At 40.9% G+C, this 19,191-nt stretch overlaps 1 protein-coding gene across 1 annotated transcript in view; it reads left to right on the forward strand.

Moving 5' to 3' along the window:
* The first annotated feature begins 3,017 nt into the window (after positions 1–3,017).
* Positions 3,018–19,191, forward strand: part of LOC109477901 (heparan-sulfate 6-O-sulfotransferase 3-like) — a 43,895-nt gene continuing 27,721 nt past the window's right edge. Inside the window, exon 1 of the mRNA XM_019779362.1 lies at positions 3,018–3,775. Coding sequence (XP_019634921.1) covers positions 3,261–3,775 — 515 coding nt within the window. The 5' untranslated portion in view covers positions 3,018–3,260. The remainder of the gene's footprint in view (positions 3,776–19,191) is intronic.

The following is a 19,191-nucleotide window of genomic DNA, read 5'->3' on the forward strand; positions in this document are numbered from 1 at the left end:
CAAAGCACAGTTGGTGCACTGTGTGCACTTACTCTTACTAGAAACTTTCAAAGTCTATCTCAGTCCCACCTTGAACAGATTCTGAAGTACATTATGTGTTTGTACGTTGTACATTGTATACCAGGTCCCACCAGCAATCACACAGAGTGTAATTATGTCAACAATTTACAATGACTATGGCTTAAAATTCTACACTTATATTCCCTTGTATCAAGAGGCAATTGAGTGACACTGTCAATAACAGATGTCTGGATCAAGACTCCAGGTTTCTTCACCTGTTGTAGTAATACCTGTAAAATAGAGAAAAACACATAAAAATTACCGATATCCAAGAAATTTCATTTCATGTGGTAATGTCTTTTTTTTCAGATGGCCATTTTTAATTTGCCTGTCCTTATTTTTGAATACCAACTTTTTGATACTTACCAAATACTCAACTTCTAGTTATCTACACAAAATCATCCCCACATCTCCATCTCATTCTAAAAGGTAAAGTACTAAAGAACATCAAGAATTCTGGAACTTCTCATTATTGTGTCCTGACTTACCTCTGTACTGAAATGATATGTCAAAGTTCATGTGGCAAGGCATGCATGTTGAGAACAAAATGTAAATATAGTATATACTTTTGTAAAAAAAAAACTGAGCCATATGGGATGAGAAGGAGTCATTCCAAGTTAGGGAACTGCGATGTATGTGTAAATAAGTGTTGACGTATGCATCTGAGCTTAGTGTAGGGGAGATGCTTTATGCAATACTTAACCCTGACCAATAATTATTTATTTGTAGAAAACTAGGTTTTAACTTTTGTAGATAGAAAAAGACAGATGTCTTAGTTAGCAGTGCAGTTTTTATGTTATTTTCAGATCATAATGCTATATCAAAATTTAACCTCACAATTTTCCATTATTGTGATCATGGATGATTTTATAACACATAAAACCTATGACAGAGGGTGTAGAAAGGTCATTTTCAAGCTTTACATTATACGACCATGTACAATGTATCTTTAATTGGTAATACTGTATATGAATACAAGACTCATATTTGATATTAAGTGACATGAATGCTATTACTATGTTGTGGAAGATATTTTGATGTATGTAAGTACATATGTTAAGTTAACACTATGTTTGTTGCAAAAATTTAGTTACACTATCCTTATTGGTATAAGTTTGCACATTTTGTACTCTTGTGGCAAGCTGTTCACTAAATACTAAATACAAACCTCAGTTGTTGCAACTCTTCTCTTTGGTAGAGAATCATACTTCCTAATGAATTGTCCATACCATAATGTATTGAAAATACAAATCACTGAGCATACTTATAGTTTCATTTCAACAAAGGAAATAATGGATTGTAATTGTTACATTCTTACTATCATATCACATTTTTTTGGTCCGAGTCAACTATATATAACGTCATGATTGAGCAACTTTTTAATTCCTATGAACGACTGACAAACTAAAAAAATTATATGTACTAGTTACACATTATTTGCTTTTGTTGTTGTCGTATATTTTTGTATGTGTCATGCCAGCAGACTCATAACTTGTAAGTGTCTTGTCTTTTACTGTGTAGTGTAGATAGAATTGATAGTTGAATTTAGTTTAACATAATCAGTTTTATTGATTAAATCAGACCTAGAAAGGTTGTTAACATTATCATGCCTTCTGTGTTTTTTTTAACCTATGCACAGCTCACAATACTAAAGTACTTTTTCTGCCCTCCTACCAGCACTTGTGCAGATGACATTGAAAATTACTATTTTTAGCATTGACAAAATTATTTGTCAAAATTACAGTTGGACCTGCATTCCACTACATGCAACTTACTTTCAGTGTATAACGCGTTCTTCACTGAAAGGGTTAGTATCCCCCCTCTAGCTCTCTATTTTTTCCATCGCACAGGGTGTTTTTAATAGAGCACCCACTAAGCTACATACCCCTCAATATGTTAAAGGTATCCAATGCGATTTCGGGGCAGACAACTTTGTGATATTGACGCATACTGTATCACATTAGCACATTTAAATCGGCATTTCATACTTTGAGAATTAAAACTGCAGAAACAAGCCCCAAGATTACTTTTTTTTCTTACCATTTCCGTCAGAGTTTTGGGAATTTTTGCTCCATGATGGTCAATATACATTGGGATAGTGTAGGTTCAACTCAGTGTGTAGATAAATGACTGGAATATTGGCTTTGAAAAATCGGGTTTCCAAGCCCTAAAAACTGCACTGGATGCCTTTAAAACGCATACTGTACTCGGCGCAAACGTGTTTAAATAAATAGCGTCATCGGCATTGCTTCTATTAATAGAGAACACCACGACTGGTTACGTATGATCACAGTCAGGGTAAGCATATGCATGCATGGTTGAATTTCATAACAATTTATTTATTGATCCCAGCCATTCAATTATTGATTAAGCAAACACAAAAAGGACATGATACATCGTTCTTTGAAAAATTCATGAGAGCGATGATGATAACAATCATGATGATTATGATTACCATAATAACACGTAACTCTATATAGCTGATAGTTGTATCAGTCATTTCGATCAGCGCAAAATTGGCTTATTCTTTGCTCGTCTGGTTTGCTAGGGCTTCTAGAGGTCCAGTAGTCACGCCCTCTTTCTTCTAATGGGCTTGCAGTCACATCATTGAGTCTATCCCAAAGGACCGTGCAAAAAATCATTCTAGTTTTCAACTGAAATCATTCAAACGGTTTGTTACCGAAATACTTTTTAATGCATCTATCTATTTTTACATGACTGTGTAGTGTCAATAAATAACGTCATCTCTCTCACGCCCCTTAATCACCAATGGACCACCCCCATTATCATGTTTAATGATCATTTGATTGATTCGCTGCGAAGCCGCGGACAAATATAGAAGGGGCTTCAAACGTACGGCAAGGATCCTTCCACACGCGTATGGTAATGACGTTTAGCCCTGACCAATGGGAGACAAAGCCTGCTCCTGCAGCGATAGGACAGTCGGTACCCACTTGCAGACCAAGATTGAGACTCCTGTGGATGGTTGGGTTCTTGGAATCACTCATTCTCCACCCCGGCATGGCAGCGTCAGGTGTTGAGCCTCTGTCATGTGTGCACGCCGGTTTAGACTCCGAATTCAAGCAGATGCAAATCAGGGTGGCGGAGTTTCTACGGTTCCTGTAGAGGAGGTCGTCGCTTCGGTAAGAAATTGGCGCCCGTATAGGTGTTGATAAACAGAGTTGGTTCTTCGATCAACGATGGAGCTACAGTGGTGGAAGGCGGCAGTAGGTACTGGCTTGGGCCTGCTGGCGCTCGGACTGTTAGCCTACCAGAGTTGCATGGACAACTCCTGTACTAGCCAGTCGGAGGGCTTCCTCCTTACCAACAGGGAAGACGAGAACTATGCCCCGTCAGACCGGCACGCAAGAGATTTGCCGCAGAAAAAGTACACGTTTCGCCCGTCCACGCTGGAGAGAGATCTGGACTTCAACATATCGGGAACCGACGTGATCGTCTTCCTGCACATGCAAAAGACCGGCGGAACCAGCTTCGGTCGTCAGCTTGTGACGAACATGGACTTGGAGAGACCGTGCCAGTGTCGGCGGGGGCAGAAGAGGTGCCAGTGCTACCGGCCAGGCACCGACCGGGACATCTGGCTGTTCTCCCGCTTCTCTACCGGCTGGTCCTGCGGTCTGCACGCCGACTGGACCGAGCTGAAGGACTGTGTGCCCGACATGATGGACAAGAAAGAGAAACAGCCCAAGAAACGAAGGTTAGCATACAAGTTCTGCTTTACCAAACGCACCACAAATATCCAGTTGTCAACTACAATATATAAGCAAATTCATCTAAAACGTCTGTTCCTTTTATTTTCAATTGGTTTCATCATGTCTTTGTTGAGTGCCTAGCAATTCACAGTACTTTATAATATAAATGGATGCGGAACGTAATCTCCCTACAGACAGCGTTTCAGACATAGACATGCCTGGAGGCGTAATATTCCAGCTAAGTACTTTATTACATTTATGGAAGGAAGCTGTTTCCGCAAAGTAATGCGGCATTTCCATGCAGTTAATCTTCTGTATTCGCATCTGACACAATCCAATTTCGTTGTTGCTGTTTCCGCCAAAAGCATTTTGCCTCCACCAGAAATGCAATTAAGTGTTTGGGTACTGGTAATTTCTTTGGCAGTTTTATTATTCATTTTTTATCAGACTAGTGATTTGTGCGCGTCTTCTTGTCATAGTTTTGTCACAGTTTGAAACATCATTTAGATTTTATTGTGACATATGACGAGGTGTATTGCCTTTGCAATTTGACATTGAACAGCATGGTCTCAGCAAGTACTGAGTGTGAATGTTCTGTCAACTGTAGGGACTTCTTTGCCCTCTAGAGACTTTTCAGTCCGCCATGTTTTTTCAGTGTATAACCTTTCTTCAAGGTCATGTACTTTTGAGCCCTTCTTCAAGTATAAATTTCACATATGTATAAATCCCCATGAAATCAGTAATGATGACCCTGCCTGGAGACAAGATCGACCCATTCAAATATACGTAAAAATTGATATCCGTCGCATTAAATATGAAGGAAGCAGAAAGTCCTTAGACTAAACGTTTTCTCGCCATTGTCCATTATGGCGAATCCAAGCAACGATGCCTTGAAAGGGCGTGTGAGGGAAATAATTACTAATTCATGATTTGACCAAGCCTATAGCTGATTGCTCAAGGTTCTTGGTTACTTGATATAAATGACTGGAGACGCTAGGTTTTTAATTTGTGCCACGAAGTCGCCTGGACTTGATGTTGCATGCCAGTGCAGAGATTCTGTCCTAAGTACGTGGCAAACAATTAAGTCCACCAGCAGCAAAGTAGAAGGCTTGGTAATTAAGATTATTCCTTAAACGTAATATCTTTTTCGACATTATTATATACGGAAAGCCACTAATGTCTGATGTACTGGGAACCACTTTGACTTAGTTTTGTCTCTCTGTGAAAATAGCCACAATGGAAACGGAACATACATCCCACGATTTAGAGACATTGTTGTCAGGAAGATTTAGGTACAGGAAGGTAGATCGTCTAAAGCAAGCGTCAGGAGTGGGTTGGTGGGAGCACTCGGGCAGTAACCTGTCGTGGCTTGACACCTTTTTCTATCCTCTTTCCTTGTCTATGCCTTAGTAACGTCGAAAAGTACAAAAAAGGAGAAAACAGTTAAGAAAACTCTTGTCTAGTTTTCTTTCTTATTTGATTTTGTTATACCCCAATTAAAAACGGGGGGTCTGCAGGCATACGTATACAATTGATGTCCCTGCAGATTACACGGTACATGAAAGATGCGCCGTCTACACCACAAATTGCCATTCTGCTTCGTCATTTCATTTCCTCCAGTTCCGCGGTCCTCCGGGAGCACCGTACACAGCAGTAACAAGAAAGGAGAAATAAAATGGGGTCAGAGATTGCTGCCAAGATTGCATGCCTGAAGAATGGCTGCTTGAAGAAGCTGTAATGGTGTTCTCCTCTTACCGTGTGTGATCGGCGATGTTTTGTTTTCTGGCTAGACCATTTGGATGCCCAGTGAAGGGGGTAAACAGTTGTCTTTGCCAGTTCTGTAAGCCAAACGGCCCGAGGGTAGAGACTACCGTCTAATGCACTGCTGAGCCCCTCTCAAAATGATGAGTCCGTCCGTGTAGCCCGCGAAGAGCGTCTGAAGATTAATCTGTAGCGACAAGTTGAGAGCTCTTTTCAACAAATGAGCCTTTTTGTTGGAGATTGCTAACAGGTGATGGATAGGTTTCCGGATGCGACGTTTTGTCTTTAACAATGCAGGCGGAATTGTGCCGTAATCTCCAACGCGCAGCCGTCCTAAGTCACGCCGTCCAAAGAGGTCCTGGCAAGAAAAAAGGTCGAAACGTTCCCTGCATGACTACTGTCTATAAATCTACATTCCAAAGGCGGCGTTCGATTCTCACAGCTGCCATCAAGCTTCAGTAATGTGAGCGAAGGATTTGCTTGAAAAAGGAACCTAGTCAATTGACGATTGAAATGGGACGCCTTTAGAGTCTTAGATGTTGGTGTTCTGCCAAGTCATGGTCGATTAAGATGTACTTTTGCAGCTTTCCTTGCGGAGTTGGCGTCTGAAAGAAGACAAGTTGTGGTGTCTTCGGAGCATGTAGGCGTGCGTGGGTGTCCATACATCCCTGTGGAGATTCTTGTCGACCTGTGGCTCATATATGTCATATTTGCATATAGCCCGAAGAGTGTTGCGCACTCCCGACATTTTAATATCTTGAAAAAGGTGAAGGTATGGTTGTACTAAAAAGGAACGCTTTGATAATGAACTCACCTTTGTTGCGTCTGAAGAGTTTTTAAATCTGATGATTGATTTAAGGTAGGAAGACCCACCAAGCAGTCTAGACGCACAGTTTCCCCAAACCATATATAACATACATGCACAACCGACAGGGACCACTGCATGTTGTTAGAATCCATGCCAGCGTTAGAATTGTTCTCTTTTGACGAATGAAAGGAAAACACACAACAGAAAGTTAGCTACTCTAGGCGGATTCCGAGACACACTCTGTCTCTTCATCAACCAGGTCAAGTCAGATTTCCTCTTGGAGTTCTCTTTTCTTGATGTTGATTATCACAAATGTTCTCTTGAATTGGTGCACAAAACTTTGTTGACAGTAATTCATGGCTGCATTGAATATGAAGTTGTACCTGAAATGTTGACATTGATACACCTGTCCGCAAATCGACCGTGTTGTGCATAAGCACGGTCAGTCACGCAAGTATTCACTCCAACTATTCAACCAGTCAACCAACTCTGCAGGCAATGCCGAAACCAGTCAACTCAATACAGAAGAGTTCATCTAAAAGCAAGATCTCCAAAGCCGATCAGTTAAAAGTTGCTTAAAGGCCCTTAAAGATCAGCTGAAATGAAGTTGAAATATTGTGATTTTCTTCGGTTATTTTGTGGATTCAAGAGGTTCTTTGCCTTGTGATTAAAATGAGATATTGTTTGTGTGATAATGCAACCGGAAAGTCATGTTAATACGTGCTCAAAAAGCGCTATATTTTGTAGAATTTAGCTTCCTCTGACCCAAAACGGTCTGTAAGCCTAATAGTTACCCTGGAGTCACACAAACTAAATATTCTACTTTTTAACGCTATATCAAGGCTCCATCTTGAAAACTATGGCCTATATTTGTTAAAGTTGCAATTGCTTAAAAGACGAATAGCTACTTCTATCCCAAAATGTTTCTAAGCCTAATAGTTACCCTGGAGTCACACAAACTAAATATTTTACTTCTTAACGCTCTATCAAGGCTCCCATCTGGAAAACGCGGGCCTATGGCAATGCGTGGGAGTTGGGCTGGTAATCTCTGATGCACGCTACGCATCGCAAGGTACTGATAACAATCAGGCGTCGGTGGAACACACGGAACATCAATTTTCATTCTCCACATCCGTTTCTACTGAGTGAAGACCCTGCCTCACCACATATTGCCGTAGGAGGGGTTCTGTCCTGTTTAACAGACAATGTTTGTTCTCTACGGTCTGGCGTGAAATACCTTTTATAGACCAAAAGATATACGTAAGTTGTCAAGATCAGTTAACGATGTGATGCTTTTACTTCACAGGTAAGTCCATATTTATATAGCGGAATCAAACCAGTCTGGTGCTCAATGCATCTATGTAGGAAAAGTTATTACTTTCGCCAAGAAGGTTATATTTTCAGTAGCGTTTGTGTGTGTGTGTGTGTGTGTGTGTGTGTGTGTGTGTGTGTGTGTGTGTGTGTGTGTGTGTCTAGCACGATAACTCAAGAAGCTTTTGATGGATTAGTATAAAACTTGGTAGGTGGATAGGTCTTCATGAGACCTCAAAATAAGTAGATTTTTGCCCCCCTGCCGGCTTTCCTAGGTACTGCAGCGTAACTCGGTTTTGAAACCTTTTGATCAGACATGCTAGGGTCACGAATTTTGGATGGTGCTCTTGGGCTAGGGAAGAAGTGACATTAGTTTGCCCCCCCTCCCCCTAGCAGCTTGATACGTTTGCTGTAACTTTTGGCAAAGCATCTGAAGTGAAATGAATAGGTGAGTTGGTGATAAATCGATAGGAACAGTGTGACCAAGTCTCGCCCATTACCTCCTCACTGTGACCATAGAAATCCATCATTGCTGAAACTCGACGACGTAAGATGGAAAAGCGATAGATGCTTCTGAGATCGAGCTCGTAGATCATTCACCATGTGTATCTGTATCGGTAGAGCCTGTATAACTAACCTTCGGCGTAACACACCAGCTTCGCAGACACGCGGCGCGGCGGCAGCTGGCTCCATTACACCGAACGACTTGTTACACCTAACCCTTGAACATCTAACTCTAAACATTGTTTAAATCTATCTAATGATAATGCCCCTACTGTACTTGTGACGTCAGCAAATTCCACTCTGCGATAGTTCTAGGAAAGAATGAGTTTTTGAACGCCTCAATCCTTGGTTCATAACTCTGGTACTTGAAGGCATGAATATTTTTTGTTCTTTTCTGAACTGGACTATTTCTTGTTCTTTTCTAAGCTCGACAATGGCACTTGGTAGCCAACAAGAAACAAAATTGCGGAGTTATTTCATCATACACATGCACAATATTTCTTGGGTTCACACAGGCCAGAAACGGGCAGGTCAGTCCTTCTATATGAATCCCGGCCTTGACAATGGGAGGACTGGTCATAATAGCCAGGTTGTATGGGCCGTCCTCATGAATAGTTTATACACTGCTCAGCAATTATGCTGTGCGAAGAGGCCACTCCATGACTAATGCCTGGCAGAGGTCATTTTTCCACTCGAGGATAAATCCATATACTGCTCACTCTACGTCTCATTTGTCCAAATGTATTAGCAAATATAGATATCAGAATTCTGGAGCATAATTCAGTGCAATATCGCAGGGTTTGATTCTGGTATGTCCATTTCTTTTAATTTGATATCTTCTTAGATATTTCGTATGAGGCGCGGCAATCACTTGTATTCTCTATAGCTTTGAAGAAGGGCGTTTATAATATTGACTTTAAACTTTAACTTTCAATTGCCCTGATTTAATAGCAGGGTTTGGTACCTACAAATGTATACAAGGGGCATTAATTATTATTCCGCATTATAAATCACTTTGCATGACTCTTTCGTTGGTTGCATACCTAAAATATATCTGAGGATTTGACACATTATTATTCAAACAGTGTATTTACCATGTAAAAACCATGTTGCAATAAAAAAATAGTATATGTAAAAAAAAGTGTATTTACCATGCAAATGTAAATAGTGCATTTACCATGCAAATGTAAAAGATTGGAGTAGTATTTTCATTTTAAAAATAAAATTATAAGCAGATGTTTATTTTATGAACGGCCGTTGAAACTTTTTTATTTATTTTCTAGAACAGAATACAGTTTTGGAAGGTCAATGTCCGCCTACATGGCCAATAAATTGAGGTAATAATAGGAGTCCTCGGGAAATTACCCCCAATAACACACAGGTCATTCTAGATAAAGTCACAATCGTCATAACAGATGGCACCGTCATTATCCCAAGGAGATACTATTTTTTTATTGCAACATTTAATGTCAACATTTGATGACAGCACACTCACGTTTTAAACTTACTTTCATGCTACCAGCAACGTAGAATATAATATATACATAAAACATGGAACAAGCAAAGCAAAATGTACATTAATAATTAAATGATAAAGATAACCGTTTTCCTTCTGCGAAGGTAAACATAAAAATAATGACGGCTACACTACATCAACTCCATGAAGTCAATAACCTAGCAGACACGGTTTTTACTCCTCTCTCCATCAAGGACTTTTAAATCTTCCTGGAATTCCGCTTGCCGACCAAGGTAAGACTTTAATAAAGCATATCCATCATCCTGCTGAAGAATCTGATGTAGATAGATGATGTGGTGGCAATGGGTTCGGTCCTTCAGGTCCGTATGTCTACATGGTATCGTCAGGGGTGCCGAACAATTCATCCACAAGAGGGTTACTTTATGGGACAAAATGCTACTTTTTTTATTGTTCACACAGTGTAATATAGTACATCACAAAGTGGTAGCGCACTCAAGTATATAAGACTTATTTCAACGCTACCACTTACACATAGTACATCAGCAAAAAGAATCCAATATGTAGAAAATGCAGATGATATAAAATGCTTCCTTTCAAGACGGAAGTAAAAACATCAATGGATCAGATTTTACATTTATTGAAAATAGATTTCGTGTTATATTTGCACGTTAACATAAAATCTGTTGATAGTTATAACGTTAAAATCATTAAGATCACAAGCAATTACACGTAAAGCGATTGTGAAAACATGTTAAAAGCAGTTAAAAACGAGCTATCGCTATGTCATTAAAAAGCAAGCTAGGTAAATCTGAAGCCTACTACAGTTACATTACATATTAGATTGTACTACAGTTACATAATATTAGAGTGGGTCTTGTTGTATAGACCAGGAAACAAAATGCACCCAAAAGGACTGTTGTATGCAAGAAACATATAGCATATATTGGTAGTCTTGGTCAGTCCTAAATCATTGAACAGCCCAGGGCCCGTCGGTAACCTGGTCTCGATTTCACAGCGTAACGAGAACTCTACAGTCCCCTAGCTGTCTCCTAGCACAATGTCCTGATGCTTTATTGATTGAGAAGTAAGTGTTCATTTGCTCGTATTCAGCAGCCATTACGGGTCCAGAGCCCGGTAGCCCCACGGCCCAATATTCAATTTCAACCGCCTGAAAAGACGCAAAGAGAAAGGCGAGTCTGTTAACGTTTGAAGTTCTTTTAGGGAAGGTCCCGGATGGATGGCTAGGGCGTGCCTTTTGGGAGTCCAGTCGGTAGAGCTGAGAAGAAAAGGATGCAAATTGAATACCAATGTTAAGCCTACGTTTTCATCAACCAAAACCTGATGAAAAAGCGCACAGAATAAATACCTTCTTTTCCCAAGGTTAGCAATTTCTACACATATTTAGTATCCAACAGACTAACTGAGCGGGTTCAAAAACAGTCAAATGTAGCCAAATAGAGAGAATATAATTGGCCAGGGGAGTTTGGCCACCAAAGACTTCATTTGCACTGACTTTCCTGGCCAATTATTTCCTTTTTTGCGGAATTCTACGATCCGTACCCCTGTAGGAAGGCATGGTGGAAGCTAACATATCGTATCATTGACCCTTTCATTTCAATAGACAAAATTTTAAGAAGAAATGTAGAAACTATACGACAGAGACAAGGGCTAGGCAGCTTCCATTTTTGCCTCGTCCACTTGTTCAATCAAATTATGCATTACTCAATCATTGCAGATCTTAATCATCGTACCTCGCCCATCGTTCACGTAAAACTTGATTACCGTTCACCTAATGAAGACCACTTTAACTTTCAATTCTTATCAAACGCCTTTTGGTACATTACTGTGCATATCCGGCCGATATCTCTTATCCCAAGCGCACCTGATTGAATTAAAACGAGCTCATTCGTTTGGGTAGGGCGTAGAAGCTTCGAGTTGGTCGCACGCAGATCGCTTTTACGTATCATTATGGCACCCAATGCATTTTTAGGGCTTGGAAACCAGATTTTTCAAAGTCAATATTCTAGTCACTTATCTACAATCAGAGTTGAAATCATGCTATCCCAATGTATATTGATCCTCGTGGAGCAAAAATACCCCAAATTCTGGGTACATGGCTGATTTTAGGGTACCACCCATAAAATAAAGGACTCATCTTGGGGCTTGTTTCTGCAGTTTTAAATACGAATTAAGTATTAAATACTGATTGAAATGTGCTAATATGAAGCAGTATGTGTCAATATCATAAAGATTGCCTTATTCAGAATATTTCTAGTTTTGCTGCTCTGAAATCGCATCGGATGCCTTTAAGATTGCCAGTCTGTATGTCTAACCAAGAATCTCAGTACGCCCGATTCCCCAAAAGCCTAGGACTTCCTCTGGAGAACAAAGTACAGTGTGCATTAACTTTGCTGTCCACTCACGTACCCGTAAGCGTTATTGAAGAGGCTACTTCAAAGGCCTGGCACCTTTATAGGCATGTGGGTGTTTGTGTGTTCGTCAATAGCCTCTTGGACTGCCAGGGTCCATCAGGGAACTAAATGCGCATGAAAGCATCAGCGGCTGTACGGTATGGTAATCTCACTACCACCGGTAATACCAACAATAGCGGCCGCTTTTTATTAGCCATTTTCTCTGCCGTACAGCGTCTTTGCAAAAAGGTTAGCCTGTAAACATTTATGGGTTGAGAGCATAAGCTTTTCTCTTTCGGCTAGGTCTGTCGATGGAGGTTTTTCAGGTGATTCCAGTCTTGGCACGATGTAGTTGATTGGGCTTCCACCTTGCTCACAGCCTAAAAGGCTCCCTTTTGCTGGCAAATTATGATGTATATGGGGTGACAACCTCTAGGTAATGGGGGCTAAATTGACTGAGCAGTGCGAACCCGGGGCATCGCTGGTGAGGCAAAAGGGTTATTACCGTAAGAGGACCGACAGTTGCAGGAAGGCACTGCTCTGGACATGCGTTTTCCTGAGCTGGACTAGGCTCTGGAAATCGACTCTTTCTCACACTTGAGCCAGGGAAAATACTTACAGAGCCGACAACATGACGTAGGCTTCACACACGAGACTAGTAGACAGCTGTAGAAAAATATCATATAGTTAAGACTTAAAACTACTCTGTAGCCACTACATGGTTGGATTCTTCTCTAGTCATTAGGAGGAAAATAACTATAATACAATGTGTTACAAATACACGTTTACAGAGAGCTATTTATCAAGGCATGGTCGATTTTTATTAGTGCATCGACCAGCTAAAAACAATAATTGTACTTGACCAACAAAACATGAACGTGTCCATTAACTGTGCAGCTATCCTTGAGATGTCTGTGATGAATTATAACATGGTTTGTAAACCCCATTAGATTCTATTCTATGTAGAGTTGACACTTTTCCATATTGATTACCCTTGCCATCCTCAATAATAGGAGAAACAGATGAGATATAGACTATTTGGGTCATATGAATATTGCAAACGCACCGACTTTCACTCAACAGCAAGTATTCGAAGAAAGCCACTGTTGTATCCAGAACTGTGCTTTATCCAGAACCTTGCTAAGGCGTGGTTCTGGATAGTCCACGCTTAGCCGCAACCGCATCTGGGGCAAATCTACGGTTTTGGATACGCGGAGACTACTTCAGTATCCAGAACCATGCCTAATCCTAACCCTAACCCATTCAAGCATAGAGCTAGATAGGCACGGTTCTGGGACATACGATAGCAACTCCTTCAGCTAGCTATAAGGACGTAAAGATGCGATTCCTAGTCCAGGTAGCTGCGTGTATGTGGCGGCATATTGAAGGCCTTCAGGCTCTTTGTAATTTTCAATCTCGCCCTGCCAGACACCTGCAGTAGACAGAGACTTAATCGATCCACGGTGTGGTGATCTTTAACACCGCTTTGATGCGCCTTGATGCAGCCGTCACTTACAACCCTCCCCCACTGCACCGTAAGCCGGCCAGTACTATCAAACACCCTTCTCGCCCACTCCTGTAGTAGGACTGGATTACGTGTGCCGAAGATGGACTCTTCAAAGTCAGCGTTAGACAATTAGACCGCTGGGGATTTCAACGTGGTGAGGGTGCAAAGAAGCTTTCTCTGCCACTTTTTCAGTGTGACTGGACTACGTTTTTTCAGAGTTGAATTCTTCAAAGTCATGCGATGGGCGTTCTCACCAGTAGGGTTTTTTTTTAAAGTGGAGAAAATACAGGAAAACTGAAAATAGGTGGGTCTCGAAACGTCTCTTGTTACTATATACGCTATAGCTATAAAGTTCTCAAGCTGATTTTTGCTGTTTTCAAATGTATTCAGCTATTATATGATAAAGAAAAAGATGTACTAAGCGGACGTAGGCAAAATCATCAGCTTCCCAAGACCTACTTAAGCACGTAGCGAAGCCGTCAATACATTTCCTGCAAACACAAGGGAAATAGTTTCCTGCAATCTGAATCAATTTTCCTGCGGCACTGCGATACAATTTACCGGTTTATAAGCAGTATTCCCGCTTCAGACAGGATTGATCTTTGGTCTAAACGTGCGCTGAGCGATCTGGATCTGCGCGGGACTGTTCATTTTCCGTTTAGGCCACAACAACTAATTATTACGGATGACGTCCGCTCGCGCATTGATTTTGACCAGTTCCCAGAAAAAAAAAAGAAATCCCGCTTCTTGTAACTCTGACCAATGAGTCACAACAGTGGGATAAGGGAAGATGTGATGGAAGGAAGGAAACAGGACAGGACGACAACTGCTGTTCCACTGATTATTGCTGTTTTGATGACGAATAAAAGACTTGTTGGTTGTTACACTGTGTTCTCTGCATTCAATTCGTGTCCTAACATTTTTTGTCCATAAGTATATTTCAAATCTAGGCATCTTGTTTTTCGGCTCTTGTTTTATTCGCGCTGTCGCATTAGATTTCGGGTCTCCAGAGGACGTCATCCACAAAAATTACTTGGTGTGGCCTTATAGACGTCGTAATAAGGAATTGCACGTGCTGGCCATGGGGCCTCAAGATAGTACTGGAGACTCAGAAAGTAAATCAAACCCTAGCGATTAGCAATCAGGGGGCAAGAGGAGTTTCTCTTCAAGGCATCAGATCTATGTTGAAATAAGAAAACTGATAATCGGCAGACGGTTCTCACGAGTTTTTTTTTCACAGCGTAAGGGTAGGGTACAGAGTGACAACTGTCCGCGGTGCAAGCCATGCCTTGGGTGCACAGACATGATCAGGAGGGGAGTATTGTCCCGGAAAATGTTAAAACTCATAATCCTTTGAAACTATTTATCCTGCTTGTTGAGGGACAAATTCCTTGGATACACTTAGAATTAGGCTTATAGACATCTGAGACTTAGAGAAATGCATTGTATACGCTTCTTTGCATATCTGCATTTAGAATTTCAACCTAAAACTTCTTTATACCTTTGTATCAGACGAAGTCAATATTGCTTCAAGAATCCCATTTCAAAATGAATTACACGTATTACAATTACAATTTGCTACAGGTCATGCCTGTTGCTAAAAATAAGGAGGTAATCGAAATTTTACATTAGGGTAATTTGTCTTGTAATTTCGTAGTAATGAAAAATTGCTCCTAATTTTCCTTCTACTTACCCTGCAGTTATGACAATTACTTGTACAAATCCCTGAAGAATTTTGTGTAGGGGAGCGCGTGCCCCAAGAGAGCGCCGCTATCAGAAAACACTGATTCTGACGATTAGGCACAAACCGTGCCTATAATTGGAAAAATAAAAACCAAATATGGAACGTGTTGTATAGACTTGAACACCACTAATGACGATGAATGTGAAGATACACAAAGTATTTCATGACGTCAGACATTGGAGCATGCGCAGCACAAAGCCATAATCGTTAAAACACTTCTACGCACTATCGAAATTTCATGCAGCACTCAAATGGCACACTACGAGTTTATGGTGATAGAAGTTGCTCGTGTTTAGAAGTTTCTTGTTCCAACACAACACAACACATGTACAAAAGCTAGAGCTTTCGACCAATCACTCTGGTCTTCTTCCATAGACTGACCCATTGAGACTTGTCACGTGGCTTCTCTGAAATGTGACGTCAACACCGGGTCAAATGTACCCGGTAAACTATGTCGGCCCCCGTCGCGGTTGTGTTGGAACAAAAGTTTAACCTTTAAACATGTAACTACCAACAATTCGATGAACTTTCATGATAGAACGTTCTTCATGATCGTCTTAAAAGAATGTAAAATATATAGCATCCACTGCTTCCGAAATGTCACAGAGAGCCGCAAACACATATTTCACCAGCATCTGTATTCCAGTAATGTCTCCTCCGCCACCCACCGAGGTGTTACACGGGGTAAATGTGGCTGAGAGATAAGTCAGGGGTGACTGATGCACGATGTACTTGCCAAGAAGCGATATCTTTTGCGGATCACTGGTACCTTCCGGTCAACTTGCCACTCAAGTATGTGTAGATGTTCTGCTTTGCCGCACAGTTATTCCGTTAACCCGTCGTGTGCGGCATACGTGATAAGGCCAATGTTGATTTGATTATATGGATGACATACATGAATATGCGCGTGAATTTTCGTCACTTACCAAAAAAACGTACGTTTTAGACCATACTTTAAATCGTACAAAGCTGCTACAAAATGAGCAAATATATGCCGTAAATTGTAAAACAAAATATTGGAAAACTATACTAATGTCGTAGAATGCCAAAATAGGGACGAAAGTGGATAGGGCGGAATTAAATTCTAGAACTAAAATAAGAATCAAAGTTGATTGGACCCACTGACTGTAGTTAAAAGAGAATACCCAGTCTGCAAAATATCCAATACCTACTTTCTTGACTTAAGCATGATAAATGTTGGATTCTTTTTCTACTTTCTGGACACGTAGCCAAAAAGTTAACTCCATGAACCCTTATTAAGTGGCCTTGACGTATCTACCTCTGCCCTGCACACCACTGTGCCACCTAGATAGACAACTATTTATCATGCGTGATCTTCAATACTCAAGGGCCAGATGCCTTTAAAATATGCACAAGCAAGAACACAGCAGAAATACAGTGCGGTTATTTTAATGCAAGTATGTTAGGACGTGTTTAAAGGTCAAACTTTTGTTCCAACACAAATGATAAATTTTCACACCTAGAGCTTTCGACTTTGGTCTTACTCAGTAGATCAGAGTGACAAGTTTCACCTTTAAACAAGTATAATTACCAACACAGATGAACTTTCATGACAGTGCATTAAAAAGTGTTGTTATTGCTTTCTTGTAACACACACACGAAGTTAAACACATCTTAAAGCTAGCGTGCGTAAAGATTCACTCGAGTAAAGACGTAAAACATTTACGTATACGTGTTTAAAGCTAAAACTTTCGATCCAACACAGAAAAGTTCTCTCACCTAGAGCTTTCGACCAGTCACTCTGGTCTTCCTCAGTAGACTGACCCAGTGAAGCTTGTCACGTGGCTTCTTTGAAGTGTGACGTCAACACTGGGTCAAAGGTATCTGGTAGACGATGTCGGCCCTCGTCGCGGTTAAGTGAAGTAAATCATTTACGTATACTTTAAGGTGTGCTTAAAGACCGCATTTCGTGCAGTAACGAACACCGCTATGTATCTAAATAGCCAGACTGTCAGTATGTACATAATGTATAGGCCCGAGCCGAGCCCATCTTTTGTTCGGCAGACTTTTATAATCACTCTCTCACCACCGCCTTCGCCACAGTCTGTCTTTAACTCAGCCGCCTCAAGCAACAAGGGGACGCTGACAACAAAGGACCAAGTTAATAGCGTCATCACTTATTCATAAATCAAATTACAGGTAGGTACGCGAAGTGGCGGAAGTTCAGGCGCCAGATCGCAAGGATAACATCCAGCTAGAATCGTTAAACACTTCGTAAAGTCTCTCTTCGGGCGAAGTTAGCGCCCAAAGACTTCCAATCTGCCCAAAGGCTGCACATCTGGGCTGCATGATGTTTAAAGAGCGGACGCCTACCGGAGGAAATGTTAGTCAAATGTGCTGCTTGACTAGTTGTTGCTTGGAGGGCAATGCGGAAAGAGCTGACAACTTCTGCCCACCCTTCCTCCGTAAGGAATAAGTAATGTTAGTAGTAACGGGGTCGTGTTAAATCGTTTGACACAGCCAGTGGTCTACAAAAAGTATTTCAATCAGTCTTACCACATGGGTGAAGCTCGTTCGGGCAATTTTCGTTTGAACGTAATGTGGTGGCGTGGATGAAAATGATGAAATACACAATCATATACTTGCATGCTGTATGGTACGCCTGCCGCTCTCTACTGATTGTAGCTTTGGGATGCTTCTAAAACGACAGTCGCTGGAGGCAGAGATGCTCATACTCTTTGCTTCATGTAAGTGGCAGTTAGAAATTTCTAGTGCAACACTGAGTCTTAGGCATCCAATATAATTTCAATGCGGCAAAACTGGCTTTTCAAAGTCAATTTTCTGGTCATTCTGGAGCACCAGAAAAAAAAAGCTTGGCACCCATATTCAAACCATAATAAAAAGTGATGAAGATAAAACATGCCAAAACGTTGTACATGCACGTTCGTTGCTACTGTTAGTAGAGCACCAGAAAAATAATCTTGAAGTTACCTTAATGGTTATTAAACATCTATGTCAAGGCATACCACCAATGGGATAGAAAACATAAATGTGATCATGACTCCGCATTTTTTTCTTGAGCCTATCAAAGTCTCTCCATATAGATATTTTGTTTTATTTTATTTTATTTTATTAAACATACCGATGTATGATTCTTGATAATTTATATAATATTTCTATTATTCCTTAACCAATAAATTCTAAATAAATGAGAATGACTATACATTCTTAAGATGTAACACACATATTCATCCACTGAAGCAGGGTACACAAATAGAGTAAGGGCTAGGGGAATACCCACAGCATACTGATGTTACATGCCTCAACACACCCTGGCATTGCCTCCTCATTGGAAAACGCTTCGTGTCTTCCTAAGACAAAGAGGGTGTGAAATAAACTTAATTACTGCTGCAATGAAATAGCCGTGCTTAATTGTGGAGGTCATTAGTCTTTTAATCCAATTTGGATCGGAGACCAATCAAGTGGTACGGCGCCAGCTGTCTTTACTAAGCGTGAGATTTTCTGCCAGTCTTGGTATGCTGTAGTAAACTTCGGGCCAGAGATTTTTCATTAGGTAAGCGGATTCCTGACGTCATTTTCAAGGTTCAGGTTTCTTTCTGGGTTGTTGGTCGAAGCAAGAGATTTACTGTTGTTTAGGGGCGATTTGGATTGACGGATGTACAATCAGCAAACTCGCTATAGCTGTCATCATCAAGTGTATTCTGATTTTGCGGTGGCTGAAACCCTCATGCCAGTTGCCTTCAGTCTCTCTTCGTCTTAGGTGCAATCAGAACAGTGTGAGTTCCCGGTTATCACCAACACAGCGCCGACCTTGGTAGGGGAGCAGTTGCGGGCAAACTCTCGGGAAGACCCTAAATGTGTGACAGGGGATTTTTACTACCCGACCCTCAGCAAGATTTCCTCTTTGAAGCTTTCA

Source organism: Branchiostoma belcheri, unplaced genomic scaffold (assembly GCF_001625305.1).
Source record: "Branchiostoma belcheri isolate BF01 breed outbred unplaced genomic scaffold, Haploidv18h27 scaffold41, whole genome shotgun sequence".
In the NCBI taxonomy this organism is placed as follows: domain Eukaryota; kingdom Metazoa; phylum Chordata; class Leptocardii; order Amphioxiformes; family Branchiostomatidae; genus Branchiostoma; species Branchiostoma belcheri.